This window comes from Trichoplusia ni, chromosome 7 (genome assembly GCF_003590095.1).
Source record: "Trichoplusia ni isolate ovarian cell line Hi5 chromosome 7, tn1, whole genome shotgun sequence".
Taxonomy (NCBI): Eukaryota; Metazoa; Arthropoda; class Insecta; order Lepidoptera; family Noctuidae; genus Trichoplusia; species Trichoplusia ni.
In genome coordinates, this window is record NC_039484.1 from 4,069,282 (window position 1) to 4,083,149 (window position 13,868).

The window sequence follows — 13,868 nt, forward strand, 5'->3', positions numbered from 1 at the left end:
TCTATAAAAATTATGTTATCGGTATGTTAGCACCCTAAAGATTGGCACTTCACACCTCTTTTCCAAATAATAAAACTTTTTAGTGACAGAGCTACACAATAGTGAGTGAAATGTGATATCTTTCACTGGCAACACCTTCCTATTTAAAAATACGTTATACTTTTTTTGCGAAATTATGCTCGACGATTATTTTAACGTTATAAACAAAACAAAACGATACTTTGCGATTAAAATGACTGTTATTTATTTTTAGTTACTCTATTAATTGGAAAATAATAATTCTAAATTTGCTTTTGCTTTTAACATCATTGTGAGATTTTTTGAGCGAAAAGTAAACAAAATGACAAATAACGTCTAATTCTTATTAGTTTATTATTTACTAGCTGTTGACCGCGACTGCGTCCGCGTGGTTAAAAGATATAGGTTATGGAATTGTTCAAATCGGTTTAGTTGTTTAGACTCCATCCGATTTGGGCCCGTATTTGTAAGATATTTCTGTTTGGCTTCTATTAATCATAGCGCGATGGTAGATATAAATTCTATAGTCTTCCTCAATGAAGATACTATCTAACACCGACATAATCTACCACCCTCTGTTAATTTTACTCTTTTCTTTATCTTTCGGTGCCCATGCCGGTATGAGCGCCGACCACGCAATATTTTTCAAAAAAATTAAATGCCTAATTACTTAACCTCTTGATACCTTTTTAATGAAATACCCACTTTGTCTTCAAAATAAAATATGCGTACGTTAATCTGTGATAATAGAGCATTCAAATAGGGAAAGAGTTTTCGAAATCGGTCCAGTAAATCTTTTCAGTCATTACAAACATACATACCAATCTTTCCTTTTTATAATACTTACTAGCGAGCAGCCCGGCTTCGCACGGGAGTAATGCTAATATACGCTACAGAATTTCTTTAAAGTTCTTTATTTTGATAAGCATTCATACCATCGTTATGAAACTACTTTGGAATAAGCGTTTGCAATCAAAGCGTAAAAAAATAGTAAATACATTTGAAACCTCTAAAATTGACTATGTTCCTCTACTAAATTATGTATACTTTTAACTTAAAAATATTCCTTATAAATCAACTCAATAAAAAAACGCATCAAAATGTGTCAAGTAGTTTCAAAGATTTTAAGTAGTCAAGGGGAAATAGGAACAGAAAAAGCGGTTCTGTTTTATAATATGTAGTGATTAGTGTAGATGATAACAATACTTACAGACAACATTTTATCTAGTAAGTACACAAACTTTTTTCAAAATGTAATGACAATAACAACAGCATTCTGACAGTTGCTATGGTTACAATTTTTGCTTATTTCTCGCTAAAACCACATTTCGAACCATTACCACCTAATACCAACCCTTTTTTAGATAAAAAGTAGCCTCTCCTTTCCCAGGTTCTGGTCTACCTGTATAACAAATTTGATGACAATCGGTTCAGTAGTTTTGGCATGAAAGCGAGACAGACAGAGATACTTTCGCATTCATAATATATAAGTATGGTTTACAAAAATTTACTACAGCACTGGCAAGTTACACTAAATAAAAAAATGACGGAATGCACTCCTGGAAATCTTTTAACAAATTTGGAATTGTCAGCTAATAATTTTGCAGGAATTGCTTCAATTATCAGTATAAAAATTCTATCATTTAAATTTGGTACAGTAATTATTTATTGCGCTATCGTACACAAACATGACAATTCATATTTGTTAAAAGTTTATCTCTTTTGTTTTCGTCTTAGGAATTTTCGATTAGATCACGTTTTCTGAGGCGAGTTCAATTTTTTTTATCCATTACAGAAGAAACATAATATTAAAGTAATAAAAAATATTTTTTTTGACACTCAGCCCGTTCTCTCTATCTTATTATCTGACTGCTATAGCGGAGGTCGTGGGTTCGATTCCCACCCAGGACAAATGTTGTGTGATGAGCATGATCATTTGTTCTGGTGTCTGGGTGTAATTTATCTATAATATGTATGTATTTAGAAATATATATGTAAGTTTATCAGTTGTCTGGTTACCATAACACAAGCTCTGCTTAGCTTGGGATCAGATAACCGTGTGTGAGTTGTCCCAGGATATATATACATATATTATAATATTATAAACGTGAACATTTATTTATGTGTGCATGGCTGTTTCTCACGCAAAAACCACTCAACGGGCTTAGACTGGTTAACCAGTTTTTATTTTCCCGTGGGATTATTTTTGATTTGTAGCGGGCTCGCCCACGGGCAACAGCTCTTACGTCTACGCTATAGCAGTCAGGGCTACGAACCGCCAGACCAGCAGGCCATTCAATGATATAATAAAACTATTTGTCATTCATGTTGTTTGTGTTCATCATTCATGTCTAACATTCGGTCTAAAATTTCGTCTAACATTCGCGTAAACTTAAGAATCCTCTATTTGTCATTCAGTTTATTTTTCTGACATCAGGTCAAATGAGCAATAAGCTTATAGCTTGATCGTCACACATCGGTCTTTAATATAAACCAATAACTTTGACAAATCTGCAAATTACCATATTTAGATACAATAGTGTCTCTAAATAACAATAATTCTTATAAATAAAAACTTTGGAACCAAACTCATTATTATTTTCATGGGACCCTATTTTAAAGTCAGTGAAAGTCATAACTATTTTGATTCTGCTCATAATAATTTTCATAGAATATCCGATTAGAATTTCAATGATTGATACTTTGTTTAACGTATTTCTTAATTTTGAGCATAATTATACTCAAAAACTGTTATGTATGTCATGTTGAGTCTTCAAAAACTTCCACAACTGGGCAGAATATTATTATCTGTCTGCACGGATAGCCGAGTGGTTGAGGTCATCACGCCAAAATCACTTTGCGCAACGTGTCGCGGGTTCAATCCCCACGTAGGACTAGCATTTTTGTGATCCACGACTGCTTGTTCTGAGTCTGGGTGTCTTTGTGCATGTGAATTGTATGTTTGTGAAACACCTCGCTACACAAGGATTTAAGGGTGCGGTGAACGAATACTTTTCCATACAAACGTAATACCAAAATCATTGTCGCTACGAACATATCACCGACTTAACACGTTCACTGCGTTAGTCAAATTTGATTACTTTCAGTTGGTGCGGCATGGGGTCTATTATATCCGAAGCACGACTTGTTTCTGGTGCGTTGGTGGGTCAAAAAGATCCGATCGACTTACATTGGTTTAGGTGGACTTATCTTTATAGATATAATGATTAAAGCATTTTCTTTTATTTCAATATGTTGACAAATAAACACTCAATAAAAGGCTGAAATCGTAGGTAGATGCACTGAACGGTTTGTTTGTAAATAAAGGAATTGTCTGTCGGATCTTAAGGATCCGTTATCCGCACTGGTTATTAAAAGTATCGATACGTTTTTAGTGCTGTGGATGATAAAAAAAAAACATCGTCATCGATAATATGTATGATATGTTTTCTTTTGAACATGTAAAATTAATTATACTGTAAGCTGGCTGAAATCTTTTCTGTTCCAATATTTCTATTCGTTCACTATGAGCTGTACTGGTTTATGGTGAGGGTCAATGTGGTGGCTGGGGATTGTTAACTGCAGTATTTTCGACTTGTAATGTTTGACCAGTTGACGGGTTGACATTATCATACATATTCCGCTTACCCAATATTATTTGTCTTGGGGGACCTTCGCTCAAACAACATTTTCCTGGATCGCTTCATGTTCACTTCAGTTGCATAAAAACGCATCGAAACACACGCACCTCACTAGCTCAACTAGCATGTAATCTAGTGCGTCTATCGGGTCATCGGGCATCGGGTCGTTTAGAACCGATGAACGCACTAGACGTAAAAAATATTGCTTCAGTCGGCATCGGGTCGTAAGAACCCGATGCAATTTTTTCGAACCTATATTATCTATTTAACGAGGCAATTCCAAAACACTAACTGTCTCATTCATATTCATTGGGAGACCAAATATATCTGTCCCGCACCAGCGGCTAGCACAGTAATTTTTGCCCCGCACCGGAGGAAAGATGAGCATCAGATACAATCAACCCGATACCGCACCGAACGTGTTAAAGTTATGTTATTCGGATACAGACGGTATTTATCTAGGTTCCTATTAAACTTTTAGTTTAAAACATTCACTATTTACGAAATGCGAGCGAATTGCATTTCGTATATTTTAACACCGCTAACAGCATGTTTTGAACTTAATATTTCTGTACTTAAAACATTAATATTCTTAATATCCTTTTAATAGGAACACAGATTATATAGTCTAGTTGCAATTTATCAAAAAAAAAGTGGACATATAATAAGTTTTCATTCATAATTTTTGGTATTACGGAACACAACCAAATTTATCACAAATCTGGAACCATATTATCGCTGTCGCATGTCTCACCAACGCCCGACACGCTATGTTTGTGTGCGTGTACGCACTGCTCGTGGCATGCGCTGGCGTTGGGTTCGACATTATAACTATTAGGTAGTTTACCGATGTAAAAGATTGTTTTGTTGTTTATAGTTAAATAAAGTATTCATTTTTGACGACGACGTAATAAGTGATAATTAAAATTAATAGTTAAATAAATTTAATAATTTGGACGGGGTAGAGCGAGGGCGAGCACATAGGTTTTGTTTACTTTTTGTCTGCTTTACTCTGGTATAACGCGCCTAGATTAATACCTACTCTGTCAATGTTAATTGGATTTCTCCTTTACTTTAAATTTGAGTGTTATAATGTATTTGTTGTAGCATTTGAATTTGAAATTATGGTTTCAAGTCTAAATAGCAAAAAAATATATTTGTCAAGGTTTTTTGACACTTTGAGGTTATCCCGCCTAAACAACTGGGCGCGACGTGTCGCGGGTTCGATCCCCGTGTAAGACAAGCGTTTGTGTGATTCACGAATGCTTGTTCTGAGGCTAAGTGTCTTTGTGCATGTGAATTGTATGTTTGTGAAAGCCCCGCAACACATGGATTAAATTCCTTAGTGCGGGAGTAGCTTTTCATAGTTTTTATCAAAAAAGAAAGAAAAAAAATCTTTTATATCTGTAAGCACTTTAAGAAGACGAAGAACTGATTTTAATGAAATTTGGCACAGTACCTACTACGTAGTACGTACCTACAAGCAAAGTAAAATTTTAACAAGGTAGGTATTTAAAAAAAAACGTTTTAATCCCTACTATACCTAATATTATAAATGCGAAAGTAACTCTGTCTGTCTGTCTGTTACGCTTTCACGTCTAAACCACCGAACTGATTTTATGAAATTTGGTACAGAGATAGAGTTGACCTTGAGAAAGAACATAGGATAGTTTTATCCCGGACTTTTGAAGAGTTTTCTTTCTTGGAAACGCGATATAACCGACATCGACGCGGACGAAGCCGCGGGCGAAAAGCTAGTAATAAATATATTTTTTATTAACTAACTATTTACTTACGAAATATTACCTAACCTTAATGTATGTACTGTTTAATATAATATTTAAATAAACCGCCTCTAGCATACCTACTTTAAAATTTTAAACGGAACTTGGTAACAGTTGTCGCTCGCTGTAGGTGATTATCGCGTAGGTATAGGCGAGTTACGACGGAGTCGACGGAGGCCTCTAGCCGATACATGGATGTGGTGGGAGTGAGGGGTATAAAACTAACTGTATGCTTAAACTAAAAGCTAACCTAATAAGAATAACCTATATATATAACCTAATATGTAGATGATTGTTATTTATAGGCATTAACTACAAAAAAATAAAATACGTGTAATTTTTTTGTTAAATTATTAGAAACAAAATACTATCCTAAAAACAGACAATACTATAAAGAAAACTATGACACCTGCTTATAACTAGTTATCGACATCAAAACTAAAACAAAGAATTAATCATTGTGAAATAATTAGAACCAAAATATTATCCTGGAAAAAAGAAAAACAGTATTTAAAAATTGAAATGAAACGACTTTTGGTGTCGAAACGTCGGGAACTAAAACCAAAAATTAAACCGCGATAAAATCCGTAAAAGTCGTTTCATTTCAATGTCTAACATTCGCGTAAACCTAAGAAACCACTAGTATTTAAAAAATATTGTTTCACGACGATATTACCTATATAGCGAAAACAACCCCCCCTGCCAAGCGCACATCATGCGACGCATGTGGTTTTATATCGGAGTTATTTTAAAATTATAATATTTTCTAAGATGTTTATTGATTGATGTAGTAATTAGGTAAGTGATTTTAAAGACAATTTTGTTCACAGTAAAATACTCTTAATCAACAACATATTTAATTGGATAAATATCAATTATTATTAAGTTGATACAACTCTAACAAATTATTGGATAATGCATTAATTTCGACCAAAATTGATTCATATAAAAACGGTTCTTGTGAGTTAATTTTAAAAGATACATACTATCGCGGACATTTTTTTTATCATTTCAAGGGGAATCAATCTTTCATACATATTTTTTGGTATCTTAAACCTTTTTCGCAGCGCACGCATCGGAAGCCCTCAAAGATAAATAATTTTCCCCGTTATTTCCACATTTCCCATTGTATCCTCGCTCCTATAAGTCGCAGAATGATGTTATATTATTATAGCCTAAATTCGTCCTCGATAAATGTTCTATTTCACACAAAAAAATCAATTTGAACCAGTATCAGTTCCTGAGGTAAGCGCGTTCAAACAAACAAATAAACCGTCGTTCGCCGGGACAGCTAGTAGGTATAACATATGACAAAAATATTAGGCATGTTTTTTTCATTTGTGTAATCGATGTTTTGTATGAGTTTGAACTCTAGCAATCTAAGAATCATCTAGTTATTATACCAATTCCCAATACCGATTTGAAATGTTCATTGTTAATAGTATTTTCAGCCCATTTCTTATTGCCTTATAAATATAATATTATACTTTCTTAATAGTAACTTAAGTTAAACGGTAGGTTTTGATATCTACTTATTTCGCTCCTTCCTGTCTTGGTGACAGCGAGGCTCATCATTACTCGTCATCATGCCCATGGATACAAATTATTACAGACAATAAATAAGTAAATTATGATGTTGCTATTAGTACAACTAAATTCATTAGTATAAACCACGTCTTCCTCTCTCCTACTGTACTGCTGTGCCCATCACGGTCCATACTTGTTTCTACCATTTTTACTTTACACCTATATTGTGCATTATGTGTGAAAGTTATTCAGATGCTTTCGCCAAGGTTTTTAACTTATCAAGAAAACAACATAATCTTATTTATAAATCATATGGTATGTTTATATAGTTTTTTTAATTTGGTAATTACATCAATAATGAATACTGGATATTATTACACGATACATATTATTATTTGTTGCTTGATATTATTATCAAGTTAGTTTAAGGGTTCTATTATTGTTTTTGTATGTTTTTACAGTCCTTTAACAGATTCGTTTCCGATCTTGCTCCACTCGGCGTCGGAGCGCAGGATGTTGGTGTACTTGGTGACTGACTGGTATGCCTTCAGCTTGGCTTGCTTCTTCAGCTCCGCGGTCTTAGCGTCGCTGGACTCTCCGTCCAGAGAGAAAGCAGCGCCGTAGTACGCAGGCTGGTCGACCAAACCGAAGGGAGTCAGGTAGTCGTCGCCGATCTGAGATGTGCTCTGGCCACAGAGACCGTTGGTGGAGCTGCGGTGATCAGCAGTGAAGATGATGAGCCTCTGTTTGTCGTACACGACGCGGAAAGCTCCTTCGTTGATGTTGAATATTTGAACACCTTCAGCGAGGGTGTAGTACTCCAAGATAGGTACTTCTTTGTCGCTGTCAAAGTATGAGGTGAGGACTCCCTCGGACTTCTTGTCGACGTTGCTCTTGACCTCAACACCCGTTGGCTTGATGTCGAGTTCTACGTATTTGCCGAAGTTAGTTCTGTAAAAATAAAACGTCTTAGGTCATAACAAAGCTATAATGAACAAACACCTCAGTGACATAGCGTCATTCAGAAACAATCGTTCATTTATAAGTATGACGTTAAGAAACTTTATAGATTGTTAACGACTTACTTGTATGCAATGTATACTTCTTCCTGGTTAGCGCTGGGTCGCCTGGCAAGAACTGTCAGACCGGCTTTGTCGTCAACCATGACCACATGCCAGGAGCTTGTGAGGCTGTACTCGTAGCTGCGACCACTGTAGGTCTTAACTTTGCTGCCGTCGACAGCGCAGAAAGCTATTGAAGAAGAAAATGTTATTAAGGACACGGTTTATGAGTATTGAAATAACAAAAATAATAGTTGGTTTTACACTTACGTAGGGTTTGTTCGTCAGTGAACCAGTTACGGGAACGCTCCCAGTTGGAGATAGGCGCGTAGAACGCCATAGCATAGGGGTAGTAGTACATGCCTTCGATGTTGTCTAGTTTGAGGACTCCGTACTTGCTTGTGAACTTGTAGTTAAAGTACTTGTCGAAGTAGAATGCCTGAGACTCAATTTCGATGGTGCCATCTTGGATAGTGTTGACGAAGTCTTCGTCCTCTTCCCAAGAATACAGTTCCTTTAAGGTTTTGTAGGTTTCGTAAGTCAAGTTCAAGAAAGCGGGGCTGACGTTCTTGTAAGTCACGACGGACTTGAAAAAGTCGGGAGCGTGCGCCTGGATGATCACGTTGTAGCAATCCTTCTGGTATAAGTTACCATTGCTGCTATCTTCCAAGCACTGCTTTGCCAAGGGGCTGTTTCTCAGTTTCTGAGTGTACTCCTCGCTGCGCTCTCCAGTGCCGACGATTTTGATGTTATCGTCATTGGCGAACTTGATGTCAGCTTCGTATGTAGATTTGATTGGGTTCTTGAGAGCTTCCTCAAAGTTCAGAGGGACTATTTTGGGTTTGGTCATTTTGAACACAGCATTGAGTTGTTCGGTACCACGGAGGAACACGATGCCTTGAGACTTGTTGTCGACAAAGCTGTTAGCATAGGCACCGGTGAATACGAAGTCCACTTTCTCTTGTCCATCAAAAGCAACGCTGAAATCAACCAGCTGCACATTAGCGGATTCGATACCGGAGGAAACGCGTTTAGCGAACTGTTCACGACGAGCGGCGCTGTTGGCTGCAACATCAGCGGTGACGGAAGCAGGTCCAAGGTCTCCACTTACTTTCTGGTTGTACAACGACTCTGGAATACAGAAGATGCGGTTAAATAAATGTTCGTAAGTGAAATATTTGGTACTTCACTCAATCGTTTGAACTATCTTACCTAAGAATACGGTGAATGAAACTGCCTTGTTCTTGGACTCCTTTGCTACGTAATTCAGATTGAACTCGGTTAAGGCAATGTCCTTTTGGTACAACAACTCTTGTACGTTGGCTACGATATCTCCGTCAAATAGGTTCCAGCTAGGGTTCTTGTAGTCAGCTGAGTAAGAGTACCCTTGCAGACGCAGTGCAACGCCAAACAGTTGACCTAAGTTTTCGTCAGCTGAAAATACCTTCTCAGCCCGTTCAATGATTTGGGTGGATGGGTTTTCACTTGAAGCCAACCACGAGTTTGACTTGTATCTAAAATCTGTGTAAGGTGTCACGCTCAAGTGAATTAGATTGACATCTTCCTCCGGAAGTTCGAAATTAAGATGGTATGTTTCCTTCTTTGCGTTGAAGCTGGCCTTAAGCGGAACGTTGAATTGAAGCTTGTTAACGACGCCAGAGTAAGCAAACACGTCACCAATAGTGTCCACAAAACCGACCTTGCCGTCCAAGTTTCTGGCATATGTAAACTTAAAGTCATTTTTCAGTACTCTGCCTCCACCGAAACCGAATTTGAAGCTGGCTTGGTTTTGAATAATGAAAGCAGTCGGTTCACTGTATGAGTAGATGAAGGGCACACCAGCGGCAACTGGGAATGTCACGTACACACGTCTGTCAAAGATGACCTTAACGTAGCTGTTTTCAGAGCCACGAATTAAACTTTCGGCGCCTCTCAAGAGACTGGCGAGGAATTCTCCTAGTTCTCGTTCGGTGAAAGTAAATAGTCGCTGCTGGTTCAAGTTGTCAATGAATAGGGAAGCCTGGAGGGGTTGACGGGCTTTCCTTTTGATGTCCAGTACTTTGGTTATTTCCTCAGGGGAGAATTTCAAGTCAGCGGCGACTTTCTGCGGTCCTGAGGCAGCTACAACATCCATGATGTACTCGAAAAGGTCCTGCATATCTGATACGGAGAGTGTGGCCTAGAAATGAAAATGAAATAAGATTAATCATTCATTTTACCTGTACACATGAATTATTTTTATTGATATATCTCTATAAATTTAACGAAAAGTAAGCAGTACTTAGTATTTATTACAGTTTATAGTTACTACAATTTTGTAAGATTATAGATTAAACCTATAATCTATATATAATATAAAGGCGGTTGAATATTTACCCAGTTTTCTTCGGTCCATCCATTTCCTCTTAATCTTAGAGCTGTTCTTTGGTACTTAGGTAAAGCGCTGTTTCCACTTCCAATGTAAGCCAGTTCCCTCAAGTAGCCCAAGTTATCTTCGCTGCTGTATGTGTCAATGATACTGTCGGTAGAGTAACGGGCACCGTACTTTTCTTTAGCGACCAAGGATTTCACTGAGTTAGCATTCTTAACCCTGAAAAATAAAATACACATTATTATGCGAATATTATAACTGACCACTTGACGTTATAAAATTGATGCCGACTAAAACAATACTTTTTTTGAATACTAACTATGGAAAAGAACTTACAATTCAGCGAAGCGCGGGTCTTTAAGACCAGCGGTGTAAGTAATACCGCTGACTAAGACGGCACGAACTTGTGTGCTCGGGTCATTGTTGGTCATATGAGCCATTATTCTGAACATGTCAGCAGTGGGGAAGGACAGGAAGATATTGAGAGCAGCAGCCACTCTGACTTCGTAAGATTCAGCTGTGTTCTTCAAAATGCTGAAGAGAACGGCACGTACTTGGTCGTTCTTCTCGTGCGCCAAGGTTTTGAGGCTGATAACAATTTGTGTGCGAAGGTAAGTGTTAACTGGAACACTACCGTCCAAGTAGGGAGCGAATACGTTCAGGATTTCAGGGTGAGCCAAGTTTCCAAGAACTCTGATGTAAGCGTCGGCCTTGCTGTAGTCACCATCGGCGATGGCCTGCTTTAAATCTTTAGATGCGAGTGGAATAATTTTGTCGACCACAAACAAATCAGCGTTGGCCAGTCGAATAAACTTGGAAGCAGCTAAAATGGCGGAAACATTAAGGTACTTCTGTTCCACAACTACGGGGTTAGTGGAGAGCAGGAAGAACTCAGTAAACAGCTCCTCGCTTGGGGTGTGTAGACTGCCAGCTAATGAGGCGATTACTTCAGCGGCTTCTTCTCCTTCAATTTTCTTGTTCAAGATCCATGACTTGACTTCTTTGAATGCTGCAATGGTACCGGTTTGAGCGATTGCGTCACGGTAGAGTACCCACAAGTTTTTCTTAGCGGCATTGTCCGAAGACTTAGCATCTTCAAAACTGCTAGTCAAAAGAGCAAGCTGTTCTGAGTTTAGAGAGTTTGTAAGATATACTAGGCTCTCAAATTTAGCCAGGAAATCGGAAGACGGTAATTTGTTGGGCTCCTGCAATAATGGTGCAAGTTCCTGGAGCAGGGCTTGAACCTTAGCAACGTTTTGTGCGTTAAACTCAATACCCAAATCCTCTTTTTCGGTAAACAACAGTGAGTCGATTTTGCGAACTTCTTCTGAAATTTTCCATTCCTCGCTAGGGATTTCTTTAACTGATTCGAGAGAGAGGCCGACGTAACTGAATACTTCAGCGTTCTGTTTGCCGAATACCAAAGGTTTAGCTACGACGGTGCTCAATGTTTCCGATTTGTAGATTGTGCCTTGCTTGCCGGCGAATATGCGTGATTCAGAAGTGTGCTTGATGAAGTCTTCGTTGCCTTCTGGGACTCCTAAACCAAAAGCGACAAGCTTTTTGCATGAGCCATAGTTCCTGCTCTTGGTGATCTCGATAGGGTCTTCAGCAAAGTCAGGCAATACACGGCGCCATTCTGCAGCGACTGGTGAAACTGAGTATAAAGTCTCACAGTCACCGGTGACGTCAGCCTCGTTCTTCTTGAAGAGACCTTGGAAGGATTCCTTGTCATAACTGTTGGGGAAGTTGTGGACGTGTCCATAAGTAGATAAGTCCACTTGGAGACCGCTGAGAAGACCCTTCAGTACGTTCTCGGAAGAAGCAGACACAGTCGAGGGAACACTGACTGACAGAATGCGACCTCCGTCAACCAGAATCTCGAAAGGCTGGTCTACATTGGGAACCGCTTTGAATTCCAGGCCAGCAGGTGCAGACTGAAGGCTGATTTTGCCTTCTTTCATCTGCGCGTACTGTGGGTTTTGTAATTTGGCAACGAGACGACCCGGGGCCAAAACGCGAACGATGAACTGAGATACAAATGCATTGCCGTTGCTGCCACTTTGTTCAAACCTGGACCAGGTGTAGGTGTCTACATCATATGTGTACTCTTTACCCACTTGCCAGGGCCAGCTCTTAGTCTCGCTGAGCGGACTCGCTACCACGGCGGCTGAAAAGAATAGTCTTATAAGCAAACTTGTATGTATGATAAATGGGATCAAATTTAAATAGCATGGAAGAGAGAAACTATGTATATTACACATTTATAGTGGATGTAACTTATTTATTGGTATATTTTTAATTTAAAAAATAGCGTAATATGCGATTTTTATTTAAGATTATTATATGAGATCCGGAAACTTGGTGATAGTTAGTTTTGCGAGGAACAACTAACTTATTACTTTGCCAATTAGTATGAAAAACTGGAGAAAATAAATCCTGACTGAAAGTATATATCCGACGCCAACGTCTGTCGTCCGTCATCCGTTTAAAAATAACGCTAAAATGTATGGACACGACATTTCTTTTCGATAAGTCACGTGACTCTAACCTGTCATCTCCATACCTTCCAGTGTTTTCTAGAGACGTTAACATTTTTAGAAATGCCATGACTAAAGGGGCAGAACAGAAATCCTTAAAGCTGTTAAATAATAAAATGTCCACTCACCGACAATCGCCGTCAGTACCAACAGCTTCATGTTGCTGGATGGCACACTTCTGATGCTCTGGACTGTGGAACTCAAGTTTATATACTGCCCGAGCTCACATTAGTTTTTAGATTGACCTTCTGATCCTCAACAGTATGATAAGTTTCAAACGGTGTAAAAAAATAATATTATCATTGGTGTTGATAAGGGATTCGCAAATTGTCATAGAAGTACTTCTGAAAGTGATCTATAACTGATAAAACCAGTTAGGTGAGGATTCAGGTACAATTTTATTTAGGTAAGAGGAGTTGGAATGCAGGTACTGGCTTGTTACACGGGGGTCGCAAGTGCATCAGTCGATCAAGCCTAGGACTCCTAGAAACCCCTGCTTGATATTTTATAAAGTTCTTTTCATTACATTTTTTAATTATTCGTTTTGTCATAGTTCGTTTAATACTCAAAACGTTGCTTAGGCTAATGATATACTCGTATAGAGATATTATTATATCGTATTATAATATTATCAGTTGATATTAATTAATAATGGTGACACATAATAAAAAGTTTGTCCTCCGCCTAGCTTAGTATTTAAATTTTAAATACTGTGTTTCGTTCTGATTTTCCTTCACAGGAAAGATTTTTCAGAACAGTGAATTTTGAATCATTGTTGTTTTGAAAATGAATAATTTATTTTTTGAATAGGACATTTCTGATGACCTGTACGTGTCCCATTCATCGGTTTCATGTTAGATCAAGCCAACATTTCCTAATTAATTAGGTACCCTGAAAAAAACGTCAAATCAAATCATAGCCACTAC

At 37.9% G+C, this 13,868-nt stretch overlaps 1 protein-coding gene across 1 annotated transcript; it reads right to left on the minus strand.

Moving 5' to 3' along the window:
- Positions 1 to 7,265: 7,265 nt before the first annotated feature.
- Positions 7,266 to 13,183, minus strand: LOC113496184 (vitellogenin-like). The gene is made up of 7 exons (XM_026875329.1): positions 13,071 to 13,183; positions 10,739 to 12,572; positions 10,408 to 10,621; positions 9,244 to 10,210; positions 8,302 to 9,162; positions 8,056 to 8,221; positions 7,266 to 7,921 (listed from the first exon to the last, which is right to left on the minus strand). The coding sequence occupies exons 1-7, from the start codon at positions 13,099 to 13,101 to the stop codon at positions 7,426 to 7,428; spliced, it is 4,569 nt and encodes a 1,522-aa protein (XP_026731130.1). The 5' UTR covers positions 13,102 to 13,183; the 3' UTR covers positions 7,266 to 7,425.
- Positions 13,184 to 13,868: the final 685 nt, after the last annotated feature.

Coding starts and splice junctions, on each gene's coding strand:
- LOC113496184 (XM_026875329.1), bottom strand. CDS start 13,101: ATGAAGCTGTTGGTACTGACGGCGATTGTCG. Junction 12,573..13,070: donor GGTACTGACGGCGATTGTCG/GTGAGTGGACAT, acceptor TATTCTTTTCAG/CCGCCGTGGTAGCGAGTCCG. Junction 7,922..8,055: donor GAAGTATACATTGCATACAA/GTAAGTCGTTAA, acceptor TTATTTTTACAG/AACTAACTTCGGCAAATACG.